Source organism: Rhipicephalus sanguineus, chromosome 5 (genome assembly GCF_013339695.2).
Source record: "Rhipicephalus sanguineus isolate Rsan-2018 chromosome 5, BIME_Rsan_1.4, whole genome shotgun sequence".
Classification (NCBI taxonomy): Eukaryota; Metazoa; Arthropoda; class Arachnida; order Ixodida; family Ixodidae; genus Rhipicephalus; species Rhipicephalus sanguineus.
The window spans coordinates 129186334-129212589 of record NC_051180.1 but is presented as its reverse complement, the minus strand read 5'-3'; the positions used below and the strand labels follow the sequence as shown (position 1 = coordinate 129212589).

General features: G+C 48.0%; 1 protein-coding gene across 2 annotated transcripts; it reads left to right on the top strand.

Annotated features, from left to right (window-relative positions):
• Positions 1–219: 219 nt before the first annotated feature.
• LOC119394240 (neprilysin-2) lies at positions 220–25672 on the top strand. Of its 2 annotated transcripts, XM_049415723.1 has the most exons (4): positions 220–411; positions 8353–8583; positions 23338–23477; positions 25104–25672. In XM_049415723.1, the coding sequence occupies exons 1-4, from the start codon at positions 249–251 to the stop codon at positions 25449–25451; spliced, it is 882 nt and encodes a 293-aa protein (XP_049271680.1). In that variant the 5' UTR covers positions 220–248; the 3' UTR covers positions 25452–25672. The 2 variants fall into 2 exon arrangements, with proteins under 2 accessions (XP_049271680.1, XP_037517453.1); XM_037661525.2 differs by lacking the exon at positions 23338–23477 and having other exon boundaries at positions 8353–8579.
• The last annotated feature ends 584 nt before the right edge of the window (positions 25673–26256 follow it).

Genomic DNA, 26256 nt, shown 5'->3' with positions numbered 1-26256 from the left:
GAATTTGGCGCGAAATTTAAAAATGAAACCTTGAACTTGATTTTCTCCTGTATTAACAAACCTATGATGGCGAAATTAACGACGTAAGAGTTCTCAGAGCACAATTTATCGATCTAAATTGGTTCATTGTTTCTCTTCAGTGTCCCTTTAAGTTGTATCCGTCTATATATGGTCAACTGCTTCTCGTTTGCCGCGGCTTTCTCACTCTCGCAGTGGTCCCACCAGCCGTACTCTCGTCGGCAACTGAAATGGCTGTGAACCTTATGGAAGTCCTGCGGGATAAGCTCCTCAGGGCACGCTGGATGGAGGGCTGGATGCAAGACAACGGCATCAACAAGGCCTCGAAAATGGGGCTCATCGTAGGCTATCCCAAGGATGCCGACACAATAGCTCAAATGGAAGCATTCTACGGTGAGCGATGTTCCGACACCATTACAGTGTGTGTGTGCGTGTGGGGGGTGGGGAGGGGGCGGAATAACTGGTTTACCGAACCAACACAGCATTCAACCCAGCCTTCATTAGCGCTTAGAAACGTACTTATATTAAATTATATCTCCGCGCAAAATCTATGCACAAGCTTTTGGAACAAATAAAACGCCGCTCAGGTTTGACCCTGATGGCGCATATGCGCAGCTTTCTTGTAAGTGTAACCATTAAAAATCATAGAGAACAAACTTTTCTTTGACTGGCACAGATCTTTTTTTTCTTTTTTTACTGAGAATACCTAGGCATAGATATTCTTGTACACATTCTAGTTGTTGGTTTCCAGTCATGAACTCATTCTCTTTCACAAGGCTATCGGGTATTATCTTTGTCTTCAGGAGGTTAACTTCTGACCCTAGTTTATTATTTTCTCGGTTTAAGTCCTCAATCATTTTTTTGTGCAATTCGTCACCTCTGTTGTCTACTTCTAACCAATGCTTGAGCACTGCTCGACCTTTACTTATCCGCTAAGAATTAGTTGGATACCTTACACCTTTGGGAGGTTCGGTGTTCAATCCCCGTATATTTCAGAGGTTGAGGGTTCTATACCCTACAAGCTTGGGACGTTCAGTTTTCGAGTGCTTGTGCATCTCAGGAGTCGAGGGTTCAACACCATACACGCCTGAAAGATTCGCTTTTCGAGTGTTAATATACAAAAGAGGTTGAGGATTGATACCCTATGCAGTTGGCAAGTCGTGGGTTCTAGTCGTTATATGCATTGTGCACACTTGCTTATCTCCGTTGTCTCTGACACCCTATAAGCCAGGAAGGGTCGGAGTTCGACTCCCTGTCTACCTGTAAGGTCAAAAGTTCGATACCATACATGCCCAGAAAGTTCAGCGTCAGAGTCGGTGCTTGGAGTCCTTTGTGTTCCTATTGGAAAGGCGTTACGTCTTATGAAAGCAGAGAACGATGCATCTAGAAGGACGCCGAAAAGTGCGTTTAGAAAAAAAATCTACTATGGTAGAGCGGTAAGCCACCTCTGCAAAAAAAAAAAATGAAACAACGAAATTCGCCAGGAAAATATGGTACTGGCTCTAAGCAGCGGCTCGGCAATGCCGGAGTAGTGAGAGCTTGATTTGTGCGAAAGCATCAAACGACTAATTGAGGAAAAAGCTGGCGTATGGGGTAGCGAAACGGCACTAAAATTCCCACTGGCTGTGTCGCCATGTCATGTGCACACCATGATAGAGCAGAACGGGGGCAACGAAGAACTTGATGCCGCGCTGAGTAGAGATTCTTGGTCGGAAATGAAGAAACAAGTCCCACGGTCTCTTGTGCCATTGCCTAAGACGACTGGAAGGCGAAAGCCACCTTCATTTTCTTCTTGAGGCATCTAAAGAGTTCGCCTGAATAGAGAAAGAGTGAACTGTCTCTCACTCAAGGACACCACAACCGCGCCACTTAGGGGAATAGGGATAGGATAGAGAGAACGACTTTCCATTGCTCGCTGCGTCGTCCTCAATCTAAGCTGAACCCTCTTTGTAAGTCTCCAGGTTTCTGCTCCGTAGGTAAGTACCGGTAAGATGCAGCTGTTATATACCTTCCTCTTGAGGGATAGTGGTCAACTACTATTCATGATTTTAGAGGGCCTGCCGAATGTGCTCCACCCCGGTCTTATTCTTCTAGTTACGTCAGTCTCTTGGTTCGGCTCCGCGGTCACTACCTGTTCTAAGTAGACGTATTCTTTTACCACTTCATATGCGTCGCTACGTATTGCAAAGCCCTGTTCTCTTCCGAGACTGTTGCACATTACTTTAGTTTTCTGCACATTATTTTCAGACCTATCGTTCTGCTTTCCTTGTCCAATTCAGTAATCATGAGTTGCAAGTTGTCCCCTGTATAAATGGGAACTAACAGACAATTTATATTGTGTCCCATTTATATTGTGTATAACAAAGAAAACGAGCCCTTGAAATTAACAAGTTGTCCCCTGAGTTACTTATCAGTGCAATTTGATCAGCGAATCGCAGGTTGATAAGGTACTCTCCATCCTTAAGGGACAAGAAGAGAGCAGAGTGGGTCAGGGAACAAACGGATGTTAAGGACATCTTAGTCAAAATCAAGAAGAAATGGGCATGTGCCTCGTAGGCAAGATAAGGTTGGGCATTAAGATTACAGACTGGATTCCAAAAGAAGGCAAACGCGCGGAAGGGGGGAGACAGAAAGTTAGGTGGGCAGATGAGATTAAGAAGTTTGTAGGTATAACGTGGCAGCAGAAAGCACAGGACCGGGTTGATTGGCGGAACATGGGAGAGGCCTTTGGCCTGCAGGCGCAGCCAGGCAGATGATGACGATGATGTTGAGAGAGAACGATAGGAAGCAAAGGCGACGTGCGAAATTGTGAGAGTTGCACTGGCGCACCTGGAGTTGTTGAGAGGCGATGGCGTCGCCACTACGCCCCGTTACATTCATTCTCGTTAGGCTGTGTCATCCGCACTTTCCTCATCCACGGAGGCTGTCGCTTGCGTTCTAACTTTGCCTCGGTAGTTGCTACGAAGACAACTAATGTATAAAATACTACATAGATTTTAAAACAGAAATGTTGGCGGTAGCTGCTTCGAACCCGCGACTGCACGCTCATGAGCAATTTCTTATCCACTAATAAACCGCTATTTCCACTATGACATAGTCACGCCGGCCATGACAATGGTAACTTCGACGATGTGATAAAGCAGAGAGCAGAGGCCTACTAAATAAGAAGCGCTGCGTATCTCTCTCACCTTCGATGGATTTAGCTGCTGCGCGCGGCTGCCAGCCTTGGTGGTCGCTGCGAAGTCCTCAGTCTGGTCGCTGAGGGCTTCGCTGACATTGCTCGTAGCGCAATACTCCAGAGGCCGCTTAGTGGCGTTTGATTGGACATTGATGCGTTCGCATTCAGAACTCGTAAAATGCGCTTAGGCGTCCTCTGATTTTTACTGTGAGGGGTTTAGATCACCTAGGCTCCGAAGCCCCTCACGACACCACTGCTGTTAAGCGTTAATGTTCCTTCAGTCCATGACGCTGGCATCCGGCCGGCAGCCATGGTCTGCGCAACCGTGATACCGAAGCGCGTCAGGGTCTACCATTGCTCCCAAGTCTTCATTTAGGTACTCTAGGCACCGTGGGGGAAGATTTACCAGTGAGTTCGAAATTAGATAAAGTGCAGAAGCGTGAAGTTTAAGACAGGGAGTAGAGGCTGATGTGGCGAAACCTGGGAGGTAGTGAGAAAGACTGAGGAGAGGGGAGAACGTGTGTTTGTAGTCGGCGCCAACGGGTTGCTTGTCGTCTGCCAAGACACTTATGCAGTGAAGGGTATAGCCAGCGCCTCCTCTATTTTTTACACACACACACAAAATAGAGGAGGCTTTGGTATAGCTGACGCAACTCCTTAGAAACGCGCCTCAGCTCGCTGAAATACGGACGCCTGATCCATCGCGAATCCTGGGTCAGAGGTCCGGAGAGCCCGGTCTAAAGAACGTCGGGCCATGGGATTGGTGGCCTCGTTTCCGGGATTCCTGGATTGTGCAGGCACCGAATTCCGTTCTACTTGACAGGGGGGGGGGGGTACAGCGGGAGACTGCAGTATGCAAAAATCAGCGATGTGGACTAGGTCTCAGGGGGAAATTCGGGTTGAAGTTTTGGAATTGATAAAACATACCGTGCTTACGTGTTGACGATGGCTATGTCAATGGCGGCTTCCTCTGCAGCTTCGGGGAAGGTGTCTGGGGAAGTGTGTGATCCACCACTGTGGCGACCGCTTTATCGCACACGCTATATGTCTGCGTCTAGCGACACGGCGTCCGGCTCGGAGCCATAATATGGGTGAAACGTAGCGCGAGATCTACAACGTTTATTGTGGTGCTCGGGTTACAATGGAGCAGTGTTAATGAACAGTTCTTGGTACACGTGTCAAGTAATGAATGATCACCAGCCTCTAAAGGTAGTCGAAGGCGCAGACACCAAGTGGCTGCACCGTCTATAGTGCTCAATGCATGGTAGCGCTTCTAAACCATACGGTCTTACAGAGCCTGTGTGTTTGCTCTAGCTATCATCCAGGTTTAGTTTCCACAAAGAACTATAGTTTCGGGCAACCTTGGTGTAAAGATAAACAGCCACATACCCTTAAGCCACATCCACATCTCTTGTTCTGAAGAGCCCAAACGGGCTGAAACTCCGCGGTTAAATGTTCTTACTGCTCGGTAGAGCAAATATTGCGGCAGATTCCACACCCTGTGTTAATCGATGTTATGCGAAGCAGCAAACGTCGACGTGGAAGGTTGTCGGCTCGCCTATCGGCAGCGCACTGCCGCGCGCGTATTTAACGGAACGCGTCCTACCGCTGATTACGTTTCCACGGTGTCATGTGCCGGCACGTCCTCCGGCAAGCTTGGTATACGCCATTCTTATATCGCGCAGTATACCATGTATATGAGCACTAACAGACAATAATGCCAAGGAAAGTATAGGGGATGTTATTAGCAGTAAATGTAAGGTAAATGTGAAGAAAGAAAAGCGTAGAGCATCGGACGCGTTATTCGAAGGTCGCAGGTTCGGTCCCTGCCCGCGGCAAGTTATCTTTTCGTCTACTTTTCTTTCTTCACATTTACCTTACATTTACTGCTAATAACACCCCCTATACTTTCCTTGGCATTATTGCCTGTTAGTGCTCATTAATATTGTGTATACCAAAGAAAAAACGAGCCCTTAAAATTAACACTTCTTTCCTGCAGTATACCATGGTAGCATTAAAAACATGATAATGACTTAAATGAGCCTGTGAAACTCCATATTCAAGGGAAAGTCGCAGACAGGACAAGCGCCAAACTGCACGGCGAAAGAATTCATGATTTTTTGCCCCATGCCTTCTTTTAACCTTTGTGTGGTAAATCGAGTTGCGCTTACGTACACAGCAATCAATTTTATTCAGTTTCTCATATACAGTCGCCCTAACATACCGTGCATTCAGGAAGAAGTGCCCCGTAGCAGCAGCTGAAGTGAAACATTGTTGTGGTCGTGCGCACTCGCGATATTTTCGACACGCTTTGCGATTGCGTATTTTGCAGCAGTAAAAAAGAATGAATTTTGTTGGTACTCTCCGAAAATTCTGCCTGTGGTCTGCGAGCCCTTGAGGCGGTCGCGTGGCAGAACGACTGTTCAACTACACTAATGTCGATTGTACTGTTTGTCATTATAACCTCGATCACTTTATTGCCATAGGCATTTCGAGATGCTTGCGCTAATAACTCTACGCAACCGTCACAAAAGCAAACATATCTCGTTATTTAAAGTCGTTCATCTGTCATGCGATGGTAAAATGTTTATGAACTGCGGAAAAGCGGGAGGTCAAGTTGCCTAACGTTTTATTTGTTTTTCCGAAGTGTGACGATGTTAGATTCGTACAACACAGTGGCGTAGCCAGGGGGGGGGGGAGGTTGGGGGTATCGAACCTCCCCCGAAGTTTTTCAGTTTTGCATGTGTAGATATACACGCCCACATACAAACGCACGCACGAATATACATAAAGTATGATTGAATCCCTCCCTCCCTCCGATAAAGATGTTTGCCTACGCTACTACAGCAGAAATTTCAGTAATTGGTTCTTTCCGGATATGGACCACTGCGTACAAAGCCAATGTAACTGGCTGCACGTAGCATTGCGCTTCTCTTTCTGCGGCAAAGCGGTACACAAGGGTGATCATTATAGCTTAATTTGCTCACAGGTGCACTTAACAAAGAAAGGAATAAAACAAACTCACAAGATCCCTTATGGATTCGCCTAAGATGACTCGAAGGCGAAGGTAATCTTATTAGTCTTTTTCTTCTCAGTCCATTTATTGATCCTCCCCAGTCCCTCTCCGAAAGCTCTATGCACCTGACGTGGTTTTGGACTGCGTTCCCAGTGTGGTTATGTAAGAGGAAGTGAAGATAAAAGCACCGCCCGTAACTGTCTGTCCTATAGACGACACCTCAACAGGTGATTGGAGGCATTGCAAGCGATTGGAGGCATTGCAAGGAGTGGAAGGTGAGGAGGAGGGAAAGGAGGACGAGATGGGGAGGAGGAAGGGATTATGCTGTCATCCCATGTCGCTTGACGTCACGCAGACAAAACCTTGTATAGCATAGCCATGTATCGGGGGGGAGGGAAAGGGAAATGACGGTGATGAGGAGGGAAAGGAGGAAGGGATAGGGTAAAGCACAGCATAGCCATGCATGGGGTCACAAAGACAAAACCATGTATAGCTTAGCCATTTATAGTATGGCACAGTAAAGGTACGGGAAAGCAAAGTGAGGGTGAGGAGGAAGGAAAGGAGGAAGGGATAGAGTAAAGCATGGTATAGCCATGTATGGCGTAATGCAGGCGAAACTATGTATAGCACGGATATCAAACACGCGGCCCGCGGACCTTCTGGCAGCGGCCCACGCCCGCATGTGACTGTCTTCTTCCCATATTTTTTATGTCTGTGTGGCTGAATTTTTGTTACCTTGCTAAATTGCACTCGCATTATTTTCTGGTCTATTGCGATTAACAACGCTTTGTTCGAGTATGCTGCGCAGACGTGACTGGCCTCCAGCGTCTTTTTCGTGCGGCATCCCAAGCGGAGGTACAAAATCTCTATGGTAGAGAATCGGCGTCCTGATTTTAGTCATTCTGCAGATCGGTATTGATATGTTGTTCAAATCCTCTGACGCCAAATCCTCTTCAGAAATAACCCATATATGAGATAATAATCCTCTTTTAAATATTTTGTTCAATACGCCCCCCCCCCTCTCCGACCTTTTTCGCTGTCCCAGCCCATGCGGGATTACATTTCCGGACTTCGGCCCGCTAGCTGAGCTGAGCTCGAGACCCCTGATGTATAACATAACCATGTATAGTATGGCATAGTAATTAGTAAGGCCGAGGAAAAGCGAAGTGAGGGTGAGGAGTGGAGAGGGTAAAGCATAGCATAGCCATGTATGACGTCACGCAGGCAAAATCATGTATAGTATGGTATAGCAAGAATGCGGGAAAGGGAAGTGACGGTAGAGAGGAGTGATGTGAGCGTGAGGAGGATGGCAGTGAGGAGGGGACAAGGTAAATCATAGCATAACCCAGCATAGTACAGCATAGCCATGTGTAGTATAGCATAGTGTATTCTTAAGCGAAGATTTTGCAACTCACAGATTTCAGTGGCGGCGTCGTACACGAAAAAGCCGGTGCCCGCAAACTTAGAGAAATGCGGCCCTCGAAGGTGTGCCGATGATATGCATATTTGTATGCGCTGTTTTTCAATAACTGATGGTCTCTCGATTGTGTGCTTGTGGGCGATCAGCCATTTCTGACATGGACATCTGATCTTTTATCGAGGTCACTTAACATTTCACGTTGCTACGTTTCATTGTTGCCTTTCTTTGTTTTACGCATGGTCGTCGTTGCTGCCCGTAGCAACCGAAGTGTTGCGCTACTAAGCACGTGGATGAAAGTCCAATCCCCGTCATAGGAGAAGAGAAAAGTTGGGAGGGAGCATTGCGCAATTAGATATAAAGGAAGAAAACAATATAGGTCATACAAGCACACGCCTAGCTTCGCTTGCCCCCCCCCCCTCCCCCTTTCCCGATAGGGGAAGGTCTCCTAACAGCTATTCAGCACAGCGTAAGGAGAAAGAACGCGCAGCGCACGAGCAACTTCGGAGAGCGCACGCACAACGGGAAGGTATGAGGAACGAGAAAAAAGATCGAAAGCGCACGCAATGCCAGACAGCGCACGTACCGCGTGCAACGAGGAAGGACCCGCGCACCCTCATTGTAAACACATCCGAAATGTAAGCAGACAATATAGAGCGTTTGCCAATACTGGGAATAAAGCTTGAGCGAAGCGAGCTCACATTTATATCTGCGCCAACGCAGCCGACTTTCCGGACGTTGGAGCGGAATTCTTCTCCCCATGGTTGGAATCGCACCGTGTGATAAAACAGCGCCTCTTCCGAAAAGACACGGTGAACTTCTCGACGGGTGAAGCGAACGCCTTCTATCAGCCGATTACGAACACAATGACCATCGAAGCTGGCATCGTACAGCCACCGCTGTTCTTTGAGCACGGAACGGCCGCCTTGAGCTATGGGGGCCTCGGTCAGGTAGGTAATTTAAATCAATTTATTCAGACACACACTGCCTGGGTTAAAATGACTATATTAACTCTGCCTTACTGAGCTCCCTCCACCCATACAATCGTCCGAATAAAATCGAGAGGAGGTGCGAAGTTGCGATACGTAGATGTGAGATTTCTTTTCATTAAAAAATTAAACAATCTGTACATATCGCTGCCCTCAACGGGGTTCACGCAGGTAGGGGGTAAAAATAATGTTGCGAAATAAATATAGAACATAAACAAAATGTCACCAGTCATCAATAGCAGTTAATACTATATTTCCTCAGTGTCCAAGGCATAACGTCGCCACACATGTTCTGACATTGGATTGTGCGAGGGAAGAGACTATTTGAATCCCTCTGTCCTGTGGTAAAAAATTCACTGACAATTACGATACTGCCTAATGCTAAGTGTGAGCGCAGCTGACTTTTTGGTTTTGTGCTAAGTTGAGGCGCGACTGCCTCGTTAACCGGGAGACCGCGGAAGGCAGCGCGTGGGCGCGTTCCACAACAGCTGCCGCAGGCAGGCCTTCGTGCATGCAGCGCTTTATTTCCACATATGGTATCAGTGGACGTCCTCGCTGCATACTTTAGTGATGTTGTCATCGGCGACCGCACGTACGGCGCGCACTACCGTGGCGCCGCGGAACCTGTCGTCTCGCTCCTGTCGTTCCCTCCTTATCGCGTTCCCCTCGCTATCGTCGTCTTTCATACTCCGGTGCGCTCCACATTCGTTCTCTTTCGTCCTCGTTCGATTTGACGGTTACGACGACGCCGACGCCGCTCAACGCATTAACGGGCGCCTAAGAGCTGCGCTTTGTTTATTATCGGCGAACTTGTGCCCGGAAAACTAGATGCAAAATCTAAGGGCCCTCTTGAGCGTTCCGCACACAGTGTCTCTTCCACCAACGCACGTCTTCTTCTCCTAAGCCTCGCAGGTCAGCCCACTTTCTCGTGCCCGTGCACGAGAGGCGTGCTTTGCACTGTCACAAGAAGCGCGAGCAGGCACGTAGCGTTGCAGACGCTAACACAGCGGCCTGCAGCGCTCCGCTTTCGCTCTCGTTCGCTCTATCGATTACACCGACGACGACGACACCGCTCAACGCAGGAACGGGCACCTAAGAGCTGCGCTCTAAAAGGTACACTGTTCGGTCGTAAACAGGTACAATATTCAGGTGGGTAAAGCGTTCACTTGAAAGGGCATCTAGCTCACCGGGTTAGGACATTGCAAACAAACTAGGGTCGCGTACATTAATCGATGGCGATAGTGTCTGCCAAATACGAAACGATTGCGCTGCACGAAAACGGTCGGAATTTGAACGAAAGAGCCGCGCACGCGCTTTCTCTCGAGGGGGACGAACTTGAGAGATCAAGTGTCCACGTAACAGGCACATTTGCTTCGAAACTCGATTCTTTATCAAATATGGGGTCCACAATGCGCACGCCGCGAAGACAGAGAGAGAGAAGAGAAAGAAACTGCGCACTAAAATTTCGTTGAAGCTTTTTGGCCTGCGCTAATAAAGACTAAGCAACACCTAGAGTTACTGTATATGCTACCTCTGGGTAGCAGAGTTGTGTCTTCTAAACGCCGCTATCAACCATGCGTTGTGGAGAAGCTGACGCTCGGGCCAATTTTTAACGCGATAGCGTTAGAGAGCTCGTGTCGCAGAAATGCCGGTGTCGGCGACGGCGTCTTTATTTGTGAGCGAAAAATCGTCCGTGACCGAAAAATTGAGAAAAAACCAAATAAAATAAACAATAAAAATTTTTGGTCCCATTGAGGATCAAACCCGCGTCGTTCGCGTGGCAAGCAGGTGTCCTACCACAAAGCCGCGATGTTACTTGCAGCTGCTGCGGAAAAGAAAAAAAACACTACATAAATGCCATGTAGTGGAAGGAGTCTCCTTAACGGATTTTGTTCAGCAGGTGCCACGACGAAAACGAGCCCATTCGGCGATTTGTAGGCGCCTTGGCGAGGCCATTAAACTACGTCGAAAAAGGCCGGGCACAGTGCAGCCTAAAGCCCCTCCATCCCGTCTACTGCGTCTACTGCCGCTTTTTTAAGTACCGCCATCTATTGTTCGACGACGACGCCCACTTCCGGAAGAAAGTTCTTGAGCCACTTCCTTCCGCTTTTTCCTTCCATCTTGTTTCTGCGCACGCATGTGCACACGCGAGAAAGCTCATATTTGCTTCTCCGTTTCGCAAGTGTTGTTGTTTTGAGGTTCGTCGTAAACTGCCTGCCGCCGAGCGAGTTTTCGCTCGGTGTTTCTGCGTCGCGAGGGCATGGGCGGGCATCAGGCGGCCATGGGGCAGGTGCATCAACCGGAAAAGCAGAAGAAACATCATGGCGGCACTTCGGCTTCCGCTATGCGGGGAACCGGTGTAAAGGGAGAGGGGGCGGACGAGTTGGCGCTACTTAACCTAGCCGGCGGAAAACGCATGGAGGGGCTTTAGTGCAGCCATCGCCGCTAAAAACACACGAACTTTCAAACAGCTCTAAAAATGGACAACTATGTCCATCTAGCGGAAAACTTATCAAGCCAACGCTGGCTTTCTAGAGGAGGCGTTGATCAAGCAAACAGCAAACGCTAGATAATGTGCAGCCATCTGTGAGGCATCGTGAAAAATATGTCTCGACGCTTCATGGCCTCCGAGATGGCGGGCGCACGGCTTGTATCTCGGAGGCCATGCGACTCTTTCACAGGGAAATGCTTTAGATCGAAAACCTGTACCATTCGCGCGCGCGCGCGCGTGTGTGTGTCTGTGTGCGTGTGTGTGTAACAATACGCATTAATAAGTATGCACTTAGTGGTTGAAGTGCGCACTAGGGGCCGGATTTTGCTATCGCGTTCAACTCTTAAAGGCGAAGCTTAAGGGTCCCCCAATTTTTGAATTTCTGGATGGCGCCGCTGCAACGAACTGGATTTACACTAGCCATTCACGGTAAAGTTAATTACCGGTCTTCGACACGCCAAACTCGTAGATCGATGACCCGGTAGGCATGCCGCCTGCAAAAACGGACTGCGTCTTCGCCACATAGCTGTGGTTGCTAGCCAGACCTACGCGCAACCCTATTACCTAAAGGTAGCATATACAGCAACTCTAGCAACACTTTTAGCAACACCTAGGGTGCCTTGATGCGCGTTTTGTTGCGCGTTTTGTCCGGGCGCACACATCGAGGCACACTAGCAACACCTAGAGTTACTGTATATGCTACCTGTAGGTAGCAGAGTTGCGCATCTGTCTTCCAAACGCCGCTAGCAACCACGCATTGCGGAGAAGCTGGCGCTCGGGCCAATATTTGTATTTCTCGACGACGCCGCTGCAGCGAAATGAATTAACGCTATTCATCGACAGCCAATGTTTATCGCCGATCTTCGACACGCGAGACATGTTAATCGCCGACACGGTAGGCATGTCGCCTGCACAAACGGAGTGCGACTTCACCGCATAGCGTTGGTTGCTAGCCGGACCTATGCGCAACTCTGCTACCTAAAGGTAGCATATACAGTGACTCTAGCAACACCGAGAAGCCGCCGCCATCTACCGGAGGCGTCGGCAAGCGACCGGCGACGCAGCAGCCGCGACGCGGCGGCACAATGGATGGATGCTATGAGCGTCCCCTTTATAACGGGGCGGTGACAAGTGTGCCACCAGGCTCGACAAAAAAAAGAAAAAACAATTAAACTTTACTTTTTTTTTTTAGCGTTGGCCTAGTGTCTTTACTTCAATTTAAACTATTTTACTCCAGAAGAAAAAAAAAAACAAGTTTTCAGCTCCGTTCTCTGCCCTTTACGGCAGAATGTCCTTATTTTTTTTCCAATATTTATTTTTGTCCTTTCTCTCTAGTTTTCTGCCACCAATACTCTAACCGTCTCTTACTTATTTCAATAGCGGGTGTGTACAAGAAAACAGTCGGCGACGCCACCACGCGGCGAGGCCTGGGCATGGGCCAACGCAGGAAAACACGGAACGCAGGTGAACGGTACGGGCAGGGCTGTCTCCTCCCTCCCCCCCCCCCCTCCCTGCGGCACGCAGTGCCGAGCGAACCAAGATAGCCGCTCTCGAGGATCAAATTGAGATGCTGCTAAAAAAAGAATCGCGCTCGTAGAATGGCGATCTAAACAGCCTTACCACTCCTTCCTCAACCCCTGCAACCGAGGTTGTGGAGAGCGATCCCGCGGCACCGAAGGCAGCACTGAGCGCGGAAGCTAAACTTGAGGCTTGTCTAGGGTCCCGCATGGACGCCCGCTTTAATGCCTTAGAAAATTAAATTTCGGCGGCAATCGCCTTAGCTATCACCAAAATGATCGAAACTATTCCCACAACCGTCGAACAGCACATTGCACCATCGTCGCGTAGCGTCCGACGAACCGGCGGTCTCACCAAAGACGTGTCTGGCCGCTATCCCAAAACGTCGCGTCGTGCCACCGAAACTGAAGACGACAGCTGCTCGCTCTCCGGAATTGAGGATGCCCCCCTCTCCGCGAGTGCTGGCTTCGCAGCTGCGTCCCTACAACCGCTCTTACGCTTCAATGACCATGACGGGCAGCCCTGAAATTAGGCGTTCTCCCCGTAACAATTCAGCCAACCCCATCCAAATTGGATTCCGTTCCAGTGCCAAGCGGGCTCACCTCCGGCTTCTCCTCTTAAAATTCACTTCCCTTCCCGCAGTGGTTGCCCTCCAGGAGCCAGGCAGCGGCGCCAGCCTTATAAATTATGTCACGTACCAGCAGGACCTCTCTTCCCGTACATTCGTGCACAAAAATTATGCAGCCAACCAAGTTGATTTAGAACACAATACTAAATATTCCTATGTGGTGGTCACCCTCCTTCTGCTTAACAAAATGCACCATTACATATAGTCAACATATATTGTTCTCCCAAGCTTAAAAATGTAACCTTCGCAGCCCTTTTCAGTCGCGCTCGAAGGCTGCGGGCAGGGACCCCTAGTGGTCGTGGGTGATTTCAACGCCCGCAGCACGTTCTGGGAGTACGTACCCATACAAAACTCGACGACCTCAGGTTGTCCTGAGGATGCCCTACCCAGTACGAAAGGACGACCTGACGTCGTCCTCAAGTGAACCTCGACAGGTCCCAGTCAAGTCTATTTGCCCGGCCCCAGATCATACTCAGGTTGTCCTGAGAACAACATTCAGGGATATTTTTGGTATGCGTTCAGGTCGACCGCAGGACAGCTTCAAGGCTCTTTTTGGAATGTATTCGAGACTTTTAAGAGGCATGCTGTGCCATTTGGAAATGTGGTTTTCCAATGTGACTGTTTTCCATAAACGAATGAGAAAATTCAGCCGTAAAACTTAAGCATGCACTTACTGCTTCAAAGAACATACTTTGAGTTTTATTATTAATTAATAACAAAACTCAAAGTACGCTCTTTAAAGCAGTAAGTGCTTCATATTTACTGAGCTTTTAAAAGCTCAGTAAATTGCCACACCAGACGAAAATATAAGCACACAGTGAAACGCAAAGCTTTTTTTAATTAATATCAGTTTCAAACACCGAATCCATGGAGCTTGGCAAAATGGGGTTGCTTTGATTGAATCTTTTCATCTGAGGTCTCTGGAGATGGGCAGGGTACTAGAGGAGACATTAAGAGAAATAATGAGCAGGACATTGTGTGAAATACAACAAAACTGAAAACAAAACAGCAAAATTGACAAAAGGAAGAGTTAACGCCAGATAAACAGAACCATTGCGAGAATGGCTCCTAAACCACTGTGGGCATGCTTTTGTCAAGAAAGTTGCCTCTCAGCACATGTACAGCAAAAACGTCACGAAGATGTAAATGTCATACCAGCCGCAGTGTGATGGTTGCGTCAGCTGCCAGCTTTTTATGAAACTTCTCAAGGGCATCCAAGTCTTCAAAAACTTTGCTCAGTAGATATTCTTCTCTTGCAACTTGTGATGCAGTACTGCACAGTTGCCGCTGCATTGTATCGAACTGCTGGCCTTGGTGCTCCACCATCACCATGGGCGTTTCCAGGATTCTAACTCGTTGCTTAAATTCTGAAAACATATGACAATAAATGTAAAAGTGTTAATTTACAAGAAACTTTGCATGCCTAGTCAGGTCACCAATCGTACGTGTCACCATCAACATCATAAAATCTGCATCCTTCGCAAGTGACTGGAAAACCCAAATGATTTTTGACAACTGCCATACACAGCTACAGAGCTTGATAGGGTAAACGCGCGAGCACACGTAGCAGCGATCACACTGAACATCTTCACGCTCGCAACCGCAAACTATAGTGTTGCACACGATAGTGACACAAACGAGTTCAGAAAAACTTCGTTGCTCTTCAAACTGTTAAGAAACACGGGAAATGAACTCTTGGGTACTCGCATAAACATCACGCAACACAATGACCACCATGGCATTGTCGCGTGACATCGTCAGCTTTGGCAGCGCCGACTTACTGTGAGCCCTGTTTGCTATGCGTAAACAGGCATTAGCGCATCTATTTCTTTATCGTCTAAACATGCAGTCCACGCTTTCTTCCATTTCGAACGCGAGAAATAGAGACAGAGACTGGAGACTTACGTGCACCCATGCTGCTTTCTTTGTAGACGTCCGCTAAAGAGCTTGGCTTGGATTGCTTTGACTTGGTGTGTCTATAGTGTCAATGTTGCCAGGCAGGAAAAGAAAAATGGTGTGCGTTGGCTATTGCCACCGTCGGATACCGTGTCGACCGTGTCGTTACCTGTTCATTGCCGACCATAGGGGTAATCATCCGCGTATGCGCAAAACAGTAAATTTCGTAAACACACACACACGTGAAAAACGTTTTTATGTATGATTGTAAGTCATAAATAACCAAACACGCAGAAACAACTGTACAATCAAGAGATGCGCTAGCGGTTGTCACATGCATTTAATTTTCGCGCGCCCGTGACGAGAGCCACAGAAAGTTCATGTACAGTCTTTTTCTGAATTATACAGTATGCACTCAAAATGTCCTACAATGGTCGTTTTTCGGACGATGAGTTATCCTCGAAAAATACTGAAAAGTATGTTTTCCGTATCATCCTGTGAATGCCTTCCTAAGGGCGCACTCAGAACGTCGCATAACCCATTGGGGACGTTTGTACCATTTGAGGACCACTGAGGACTACCTCAGGTCGTCGAGTGTTGTCTGGGTACGCGAAGAGAAGTGCGGGCGCAAGCTAGCGAAACTTGCGTCCGCGTTGGGCCTTACTCTTCACACCGACCCTGCACATCCAACGCGCATGGGTAACTCCGTGACTCAGGACACGTGTCCGGACTTTACCTTTACAAAAAACGTTAGATACGCAGAATGGGCCAACACCGAGGAATCCCTCGGCAGACACCACTGCTTACTCAACACCACTGTCACTACCAAACCATTGGCAAGACCTCACGCCCAAGCCCGCTTACCCGACTAGACAAAGTTCCAGAAAAACTACACTAATTCAGCCCCCGTTCACGAAAGAGGTTACCACGCGTGGTAACCTCTTTCGATTGGATGCACACCTTCATTCGACGGAAACTCAAATTCAACTATCGGAGGCTATGCTGGAGGTGGACAACCACCTCCTGCACCTCTGGGAGGCGCGGCACAGCCTCGTCCGCAGATGGCGCCGCCAAAAACACAATCGGTAGCTCAAAATTTTCATTGCCGAGCTCACCCAACGAGCGGCAGAGTACGCGGCACAACTCGCCAACTCGAATTGGGTGGACCGATGCAACACGGCTGCTAGACAAATGTCCAGCCGAGGCACTTGGCGTCTCTTTCGCGCCTTGGTCGATCCGACCCAAACCAGAGCCGAGACACAAAAACATCTCCAACGGGCTATCCATAGCTTCGACGGTAGACACCTCAAAATTAGCAAGCAAACTACGGGATCAATACCTCTGTGTCCAACTGACCCCCGAGGGCCAGCGTATTCGCATGCAGGTTACGAGAACGCCGAGCTGGATCAACCTTTCTAGCTGTATAACCTGAAGGCGGCCCCGACTAAATTGAATCGAAGAACTGCGTCGGGGAGCGGCAAAATAACAGTGAAATTACTTGCCAACCTTCCCGACCCGGCCTACGACGCACTCCTCGCCTACATAAACTCAATTTGGCTTTTAGGGACACCCCTCCCAAGCGAATGGAAGACCGCCCTGGTCACTTTCATTCCGCAAGCCGGCAAAGCCATAAACACGGACAACCTCCGCCCCATCTCTCTCCAGTCTTGTGTGGGAAAGCTGATGGAGACTATGGCGCGAGATCGACTGTCCTAGTTTTTGGAAAACCGAGACGTATTCGCAGACACCGAGTTCGGGTTCTGCCCACACCGGTCCGCGCAGGATGTCCTGCTTAGACCGCGAAATTCTAAATACCGTCGAATACCACCTCAATGACAAGGCAGTACTCGCCCTCGATTTGAAGGGGGCTTTCAACAGTGTCACCCATGACATAATTCTGACGCACCTACCAACTATGGACACAACACGTTTCAGCACATTAGGCAATTCCTCTCTGACCAGCAGTCGTATATCCGCATACAAGATGAAGAACACGGCCCCTACCAATTAGGCATGAGAGGTACCCCGCAGGGCGCGATCCTCTCACCCTGATTATTCAATCTGGCAATGATGAAGTTCCCGGCTCAGCTGGAAAATGTCGAAGGCATAGAGCACGCGCTGTATGCCGACAACATTACCATCTGGGTTAAACACGGATTGGTAGGAGACATTGAAGCCAACCTGCAGGAAGCGGCGGAAATTGTGGACGCCTACGGTCGCCGCTGCGGTCTTCAATGATTCCCGACCAAATCGGAATTTGTGCACATCCGCCCCTCGCCAAAGTGCACTACCAAAAATAATCTGTCCTTAGAAAGCGGACCCATAATAGAACACGATGAGATCCGAGTACTGGGTCTCTTTATTCATAAACACCGCCGAGTCGATACAACACTGACCAAATTGCGTAAGGTGGAGGACCGGGGAGAGGGGAGGGGCCGATTGGTCCGCAGGGTTTACAACAAAAGGGGGGGGGGTTATGCTGCAGCATTAATGGTTAAGCATTAATAGGTATAAGTGTGGCTTCAGTGAAGAGAATGGTGCCATACAGAAGACTGCTTAAAAGACAGAAACGAATTTTGAAGGATATCGCGCTTCAACATCCGCGTTGACGTTGCCCTGGATGCCAGTCAGTTATGCAAATAAGATCAGCGGTCTTCAATGCGGTCTTCAATGATTCCCGACCAAATCGGAATTTGTGCACATCCGCCCCTCGCCAAAGTGCACTACCAAAAATAATCTGTCCTTAGAAAGCGGACCCATAATAGAACACGATGAGATCCGAGTACTGGGTCTCTTTATTCATAAACACCGCCGAGTCGATACAACACTGACCAAATTGCGTAAGGTGGAGGACCGGGGAGAGGGGAGGGGCCGATTGGTCCGCAGGGTTTACAACAAAAGGGGGGGGGGGTTATGCTGCAAGGACGCCTTGCGGCTGGCGCATGCATTCGTGAACTGTCGAGTCCTCTACTCGGCACCTTTAACTTCACCTGCGCAAGTTTCACGAGAACCCCCTTGAGGTGATTTTCAGGAAGATGTACAAGCGTGCCCTCGATCTTCCGATAAACACGTCCACCCTGCCTGTACACTGTACACCCTCCTGTACACCCTGCCTGTACAGAAAAATGCCTGCACTGTGCGGAGAAGTCATCGGACATCTTCCACATGGTGTGGGCATGCCAGTCAACCCCGCACCTCGCCCCAAAACCAAACCCCACCCGGGAGGACTGGGAGGCAGCCCTGCTCGGCTGTTCCGGCCTGGCGAGCCAGAACGCCCTGGTCGACCGAGCCCGAGTCACGGCGGTCGCCAATGGGCTCATGTAATGAGGAGTCCACCCAGTGTTTGTGAGAGGTGGCCCCCTCCGGGCCACGTCAAACTTCCTCCCTGTATATTCCTGTATTAAAGTTTCTCCCTCTCTCTTGACATAGGCCGATCTTGAAGGTCCGATTCGCGGAACCAAGCTTCTCCGGGATTTGTAGCAGGAGGTGTAGAGTCAACGCTCTATAGACCCGTTCGCTGTTTACAAACAAAGCTGCTGGACGACTTCCGGTTTTGTGCGCCGGAGTAGCCGAGTAGCATTGGCGGGGAACAAAAGCCTTAGCGAGTAACCAGCACATTTTCAACACTTTGCTCCCTGTGTCTGGCCAAATATTTTATATAAATATTTTTCTAAGCTGCACACACAACATTAGAAGAGTTAGTCTTTCACTTTAAGCGCCTTCTTTTTACCTCAAAGCGGAAAATGAGTCTTTCCTTACTCTGGCACAACTTCAAAAGCATGCTTTCTGCTTCGGCGTTAGAGAGTGATAATTGAAGTGACCGGAAGTTTCTTGGGTGCAACACCTGCTGCTGTTATCGCAATCTTGAAACCGACCGAAAAGGCGAATAAGCTGCTAAATGCCTCACTGTAGCAGTCCCCCTCCGCAAACCTCTCTGTCGCACAATGGTTAAAGCATTAATAGGTATAAGTGTGGCTTCAGTGAAGAGAATGGTGCCATACAGAAGACTGCTTAAAAGACAGAAACGAATTTTGAAGGATATCGCGCTTCAACATCCGCGTTGACGTTGCCCTGGATGCCAGTCAGTTATGCAAATAAGATCAGCGGTCTTCAATGCGGTCGTAATCGTAAGGTGGAGGACCGGGGAGAGGGGAGGGGCCGATTGGTCCGCAGGGTTTACAACAAAAGGGGGGGGGGGTTATGCTGCAGCATTAATGGTTAAGCATTAATAGGTATAAGTGTGGCTTCAGTGAAGAGAATGGTGCCATACAGAAGACTGCTTAAAAGACAGAAACGAATTTTGAAGGATATCGCGCTTCAACATCCGCGTTGACGTTGCCCTGGATGCCAGTCAGTTATGCAAATAAGATCAGCCAGCAGAGCATGAGCAACTACGATGGTTTTCTAAATCAACATTTGTTGGCGTGTCGGTCAATGACCGTTCGCTTCAATGACCGTCCAATCTCGATCCCCGGGCGGATGTGGTGCGTTGGTTAGGGATAGTTGCGCGCAGTGCTGCCATAGCAGGGTGCCTGTTCTCCGTTCAATTAAAACAGAAGAACTCACATGAACCCTAATGCAAAGGCGAAAGCCATGTTCTTCTTTTTCTTCTCAGTGGACCTATTGATTTGATCCTCCCACGCCCCCTCCGTAAACTTTCTGCACCTAACGTGGTTTTCCAGTTCCTCAAGGATCGCAGGTAATGCAAGCTTTCTACAATTCACCTGGTTTTGCCCTGCCTACGTTATCGTCACACCTTTGACCAAGGTGACGTTACCGTCCCACCTTTGCCCGCCGTGACGATGTCATGTGATGACATCATCACGCGACGTCACTTTGTGTGACGTCATGATGATGTAGTGAATTCATGATGACGTCATAGTGACGTCACACAATTTGGGGATCTGTGGCGTCATGACGTCACAACGTGACGTCATCGCGTGATGATTTCTCGCATCACTCGTGCTGACGCCACCGACGGACAATTTTCGCTTTTGAGGGGTCATCTAAGGTTTTCTCCTTAAAAACTCGGAGGCTACCTAATGCTTGACATAGATGTCTGAAAATGGCACACGCACCTGGGCGTTCGTGTGCCCTGGTGTATTGGTTTACCTTTGTGTTTCGTCGCACTGCTGAATCAGTTTATCATTATTGGTAAGACAATGTGTCATTACTGGTGAGGCTTCTGTAGCTGAGCAGGTTTGCTTCTGTGCAACGTTTTATCAGCGGCGTAAGAAAAAAAAAGGAGCATAAAGGTTGGCATGCTTGCTTTGACCTTCAAATCAAAGGATGTTGCGGCAATTTATAAGACCCCATAAAATTTGTATGAAGGAAAGAAGTGTTAATTTTAAGGGCTCGTTTTTCTTTGTTATACACAATATTAATGAGCACTAACAGACAATGATGCCAAGGAAAATATAGGGGATATTATTAGTAGTAAATGTAAGGTAAATGTGAAGAAAGAAAAGCCAGTAGCCTCGCCGTCATGGCTACTGGCGGCGCTGACTGACGCTCCCACGTTTAAATGTACATTGTAAAGAGAGAAACAGGTGACAACGCCCGTTCGTGGGCCGGCTGTTCTATTCTCTGCCTTCGTCCTTCTCTTCCTCGCGCTACCCGAGCATGCGCCCAAGCCCGTTGCCGCTCTTCGTCATCACACTCGGCCACGCTGCGAAAGGTGCACCTCTGAAAGAAAAGCAGATTTCGGCACTTCAGACGTCTCTACGGACACAATTCTTAATACGCGACACATGCACGGCAAAATTGTTGCGCCTCCTTTTGTCTGCGCGCGAGTCAGAATCCGAGGACCGCACTCGCCAAGTGTTCTCGCCCAGTTGTTGCGTAATAATAAAGGGCCCTTCAAACTTCGCGCATAGTTTCTTCGCAGGGGACGGTGTACCTCGTTGCACCCACACCTCATCGCCGATACGGTATGGCGGTGCCCGACGGTGGCGGCGGTCGTAATGTCGCTTTTGCTCCTGTTGGGCATGCATTATCTTCTTGCGCGCCTCGGTTCGTATTTTGCGGCAAAGTGTCCCTCGTGCAGCAGAACGTCCAAGTTGTACAGGCGTGTCCAAGGAGAGTGTAGCGCCAAGTTTTGGTAGTTGACCGTAGACAATTTCGTAGGGAGAGGTTCCGGCTGAACTTTGCAACGCCGTGTTAACTGCGTATGCAGCTGCTTTGAGATGCTCGTCCCAGTCTGCCTCACCGGGCTTGTTGCTCGTACAATACGGTGCCAGTCGAGCTTGTAGCGTCTGGTTCGACCTCTCTGTCAGGCCGTTCGCTTGTGGATGGTAGGCTGCCGCGAAATGATGCTCAACCCCCGCTTGCCGGAGGTAGGTACGGAGCTCACGACTGCGGAAAGTGGTCGACCTGTCGGAGATGAGTTTCTTAGGGAGGCCGTGTCTCCATTCGAAGTGGTCCCGCAGAAAGTTTATGACGCAACTGGCGGCAAGGGAAGGCACGGCAGCGACCTCTATAAACCTTGACAAGTAGTCCACCGCGACTATAATATACCTGTTGCCTGCTGCCGACGTTGGAAAAGGCCCGATGTGGTCTATTCCCACAGTGTGAAAGATTGTCTCCGGAGGCGTAATCGGTGTTAGTAATCCAGCTTGACAGCCCGGACGCCGTTTGTGTTGTTGGCACACTTTACAGCTTGCAACGTACGAACGCACGCTCCTGTCCATTCTCGGCCACCAAAAGCGCTCTTGTGCTTTGCGCAATGTTGCTCGGTAGCCTATGTGGCCTCCTTCGGGTGTGTCGTGGATGGCACGCAGAATACCCGAACGTAAGGAGGTAGGAATGACCAAAAGGTGGCGTTCGTCTTGCTTCTCGACCCAACGACGACGGTACAGCGTGCCGTCGCGTAAAGCAAATTTGGCGTTGCGGCCCGTGTCTGATAGGGAATTCAGAGAAACAGGTGACAACGCCCGTTCGTGGGCCGGCTGTTCTATTCTCTGCCTTCGTCCTTCTCTTCCTCGCGCTACCCGAGCATGCGCCCAAGCCCGTTGCCGCTCTTCGTCATCACAACATATATACCCTATAAAGTGGACGGGAGGAGGGCCACCGCGGTATCTCGGTAGAGCATCGGACGCGTTATTCAAAGCTCGCAGGTTCGGTCCCAGCCCGCGGCAATTTATCTTTTCGTCCACTTTTCTTTCTTCACATTTACCTTACATTTACTACTAATACCATCCCCTATACTTTCCTTGGCATTATTGTCTGTTAGTGCTCATTAATATTGTGTATAACAAAGAAAAACGAGCCCTTAAAATTAACACTTCTTTCCTTCATTCATAGCGAGGGTCTCTTTCTGGCAGACGTGATGCTTTCAGGAAGTATGCGAGGGATTATTGGTCAGCTGGCAGCTCGTAGTAAGTTCACGTGCTACGTGATACCAACAGGCAGAAAAAGAGTGTTCCACACTCGCCGTCATGGCTACTGGCGGCGCTGTCTGACGCTCCCACGTTTAAATGTACATATATACCTTATAAAGTAGACGGGGGGATGGCCGCCGCAGTAGCTCAGTTCGTAGAGCATCAGACGCGTTGTTCGAAGGTCGCAGGTTTGGTCCCTGCTCGCGGCAAGTTATCTTTTCGTCCACTTTTCTTTCTTCACATTTGCCTTACATTTACTGCTAACATCCCCTGTACTTTCCTTGCCATTATTGTCTGTTAGGGCTCATCAATTTTGTAGTCATTCAGTGCAAGTGAACTTCCAGTACTTCAAGCACTCATGCACCTAACGTTTTCTTTTCTAGCCCAAACGATTCTTAGTTTAAGACGGTAGCTTTTTCCCATTCTTGTCCAATCGTTACACTTCTTTTCGATCAGTACAATGTCTCTTACTCTGTATTATGAAATGAGTGCATCCGGAGATCACAGGCCAGAGGATGAACGTTTGGCTGTACTGCGCAAACGTGTTCAAAGGGAAGAGTAGCTTTAGGGCTCGTAATAACAAAGCTACGCGGCCCTACACGTAACATGATATGCGCAAATCAGCCACAACGTATGTAATATAATTTATTATCTCTTATATGCTTTATTCCAATTTGAAAACACGTGAAAGTGGGGCTGCTTGATGAGATTCCGCTACCACTGAGGTCGAGTATCATTCAAACAAGCGAAGAAATACCACAAAGGACTTTTATTACAAACGCGTGTCCGCGAAACGCGCGCAGGTAGTTGGTCACGAGATGATGCATGGATACGACGTGAATGGCATACAACTGGACGCCCTTGGCAGCCGCATTCTCGATACCAACAGCCTGTCGGCACAGCAGTACCAGCTAAGGGTGCTCTGCCTTCGTCAGACCTACAAGCAGGTAAAGGCTGCAGCCGTCGCTCACTGTTGTGGTGTGCGTTAGAAGGGAGAAGGTTATTCCTCGGCAACTCTATCACCCTTGGCGCTCGTCCATCTGGGTTGTCATACTAACCATTTCTGGCCAATTGTTATAACGCGGAAGGTCATTAGGTAAATATTGCTTTCCAATGGAATTTTTCTCCGGCTCATGCTCCACCGGAAATTCGTCGTAGAGGGCAACAAAGTACGTATTCGTATTAGACGAAATATTGATTTTAGCGGTAAAAAAAGACGAACGCGTGAGAGACAATAGGACAAGCGCATAACTAACAAACAATTTATTGCATTGCGTTGTAATGATATATATATATATATATATATATATATATATATATATATATATATATATATATATATATATATATATATATATATATATATATATATATATATATAGCGTAGAAATTCTCAGATGAACAGAGCGTATATCTGTCGTTTTTCATGTTATCGTCTTTTTTAGCGCTAAAATGAAGGTATCGTAAAGTATTCACCAACTCTCCCAGTACCGAGTATTTCTTACGTATTCATGAACGGCGCAGTGAAGAAACTACCGCTTGGTAATATGGAGAATGCCTGTTCTTCATAATACCAAGCGAGAATGAAGATAGGTCGTGCATCAGAACTGCATGGTATGAATAGAATGCATTCAGATGCATTTCTTTCGAGCCCATATATCGTTCCTCTTGAAGACTCTTATCCTACCATTTGCGGGCCGCTTATAGGGGACAGCACGACGGCGCTTACAACGACGCCGGCGATACGAACGCTTCATCTGGTGTCCGTTTAATTGCTAATAAAACTAATATTATAAATGTCATGTCAGCCATCTTTTACAGGTGCTCACTATGGTGTAAAGCAGCTTGCTAAAACCGTACAAATTGAGTGGCCTGTAGGCAGAATGTTTGCGAGATATTGGTTTGAACGGGCAATTGACGATGTGGGTCAGAGGGCACGGTCACTAGAGAATGTCAGGTTGTCCAGTATATAACCGTTATTCTTTAGAGATACTACGTTTACCATTTTATGCTTGTCGAAAACAAAACATTTCAAGAGGGAACATGCCCGAATCACGCTGCCGGCAAAAGTTTACACTTTCGATGAAGTCGGATGTAATTGCTAAGTTCAGTAATTGCTATATATGCTTGTCTAGTCCACGACAGCGCTTCCAGGTTGCGCTTGCGCCACAACATCACACTATCATGTTTACACATCTTGTAACCTTGCAATTGGCAAGGTTATAACATTGCGTACGTTGAGAGATTTTCACCTAATCCTCAATTATGCTCCAATGCTGATATTTTTTATGATCAACCTATGAAGAAAGTAAGTTTTTTCTTCATGTTAGGCAATGTTACCATTATTAATGGTCGATAACCAAAGTCAGCGTACCTAGAACAAGAACATCTGTGATAATCGCTGTCCCTTCTTTTTGGTTCGGAACTCTAGCCCGAATCATGTTCTAGGTGCGCAACGTGGCAAGGTTATGACATTTATAATATTAGTTTTATTAGCAATTAAACGGACGCCAGATGAAGCCGGACAGTTTCCGGACAAGCTAAACGCCCTTTTCACCGGACGTCTGTCGCAGGCGGAATCGGAGAGGGCCATGGTTCTTGTCGACGACCAGGTCGACTCTGAAGGCTTCGCGGACTTCACGGGCCTCCAACTGGCGTATGCGGCGTACAGGCGTCTTAAGCCTCGTGAGCGCCTAGCCGTTGTACCGGACGTGGGGCTCACCGCGGAGCAGACATTCTTCGTGGCGCACTGCCTCAAGTGGTGCGACCTGATTGCCAGGAGGCGGCCCACGAGCCGCTACTGGCCCGGCCGCTCTCGCTGCATTGTGCCGCTGCGAAACATGCCCGAATTTGCAGCCGCGTTCTCTTGCTCCCAGGGCTCGCCCATGAACCCCAAATCGAAATGCTCGTTCTGGGAGTAGCTAAAGGTGTTTGTAAAGCGGACACTGCTGTGCCGAGTCGTATGTTTAAACTGCGAACTCAGTGTGGCAGATTGTAACTAGTATATTGAAACGTAGATGTTATTGAGGTGTTGGATTTCATGACTTGTATGGAATAAGACAGGCGAATGTTGGACATCGCAAAACGAAATAGCTTCGGACGCATACGTGCATATTAATTAGAAAATATAGGCTGCGTATTGATGCGTGATAGCTTGCCGCGTTTGTTTAGCGTTAGTAGCGATGGCGCTTTTTTAGTCACAATTTTTATTACAGAGCAAGTGCTGGCTATATATATATATATATATATATATATATATATATATATATATATATATATATATATATATATATATATATATATATATATATATATATATATATATATATATATATATATATAAACTGCTAATCAATATAAAATAGAATGTCGAAGTTGGGACGCATTTTTGTGGACATCGTTGCCACAGAATGTAAGAGGAGATCGCAGTTGTTTTCTGGAGTTCCGAACCAGAAAGAAGGCACAGCTATTATGATGGATGTTCTTCTTCTAGGTACGCTGCCTTTGGTTTTCGACCATTAATAATAGTAACATTGCCTAAAATAAAGAAAAAATTATTCTTCATAGGTTGATCACCAAAATATCAGCATTAGAGCATAACTGAGGATTAGGGAAAATCTCTCAGGGTATGCTAACTTGATGCAACTCTTGTGAGTTAGCTTTATAATGGCATATCTAATATTATGCAAGCAATGCTTTTGCATTTACCTGTAAAATTGACAACAT

What these genes read in the sequence shown, in the direction of transcription:
- LOC119394240 (XM_049415723.1), top strand. Translation starts at nt 249, where the DNA reads ATGGCTGTGAACCTTATGGAAGTCCTGCGGGATAAGCTCCTCAGGGCA. An exon ending in TGGGGGCCTCGGTCAGGTAG is followed by an intron (nt 8,584 to 23,337) that starts GTAATTTAAATC and finishes GCGCGCAGGTAG; the next exon opens with TTGGTCACGAGATGATGCAT. An exon ending in TTCGTCAGACCTACAAGCAG is followed by an intron (nt 23,478 to 25,103) that starts GTAAAGGCTGCA and finishes CGTCTGTCGCAG; the next exon opens with GCGGAATCGGAGAGGGCCAT.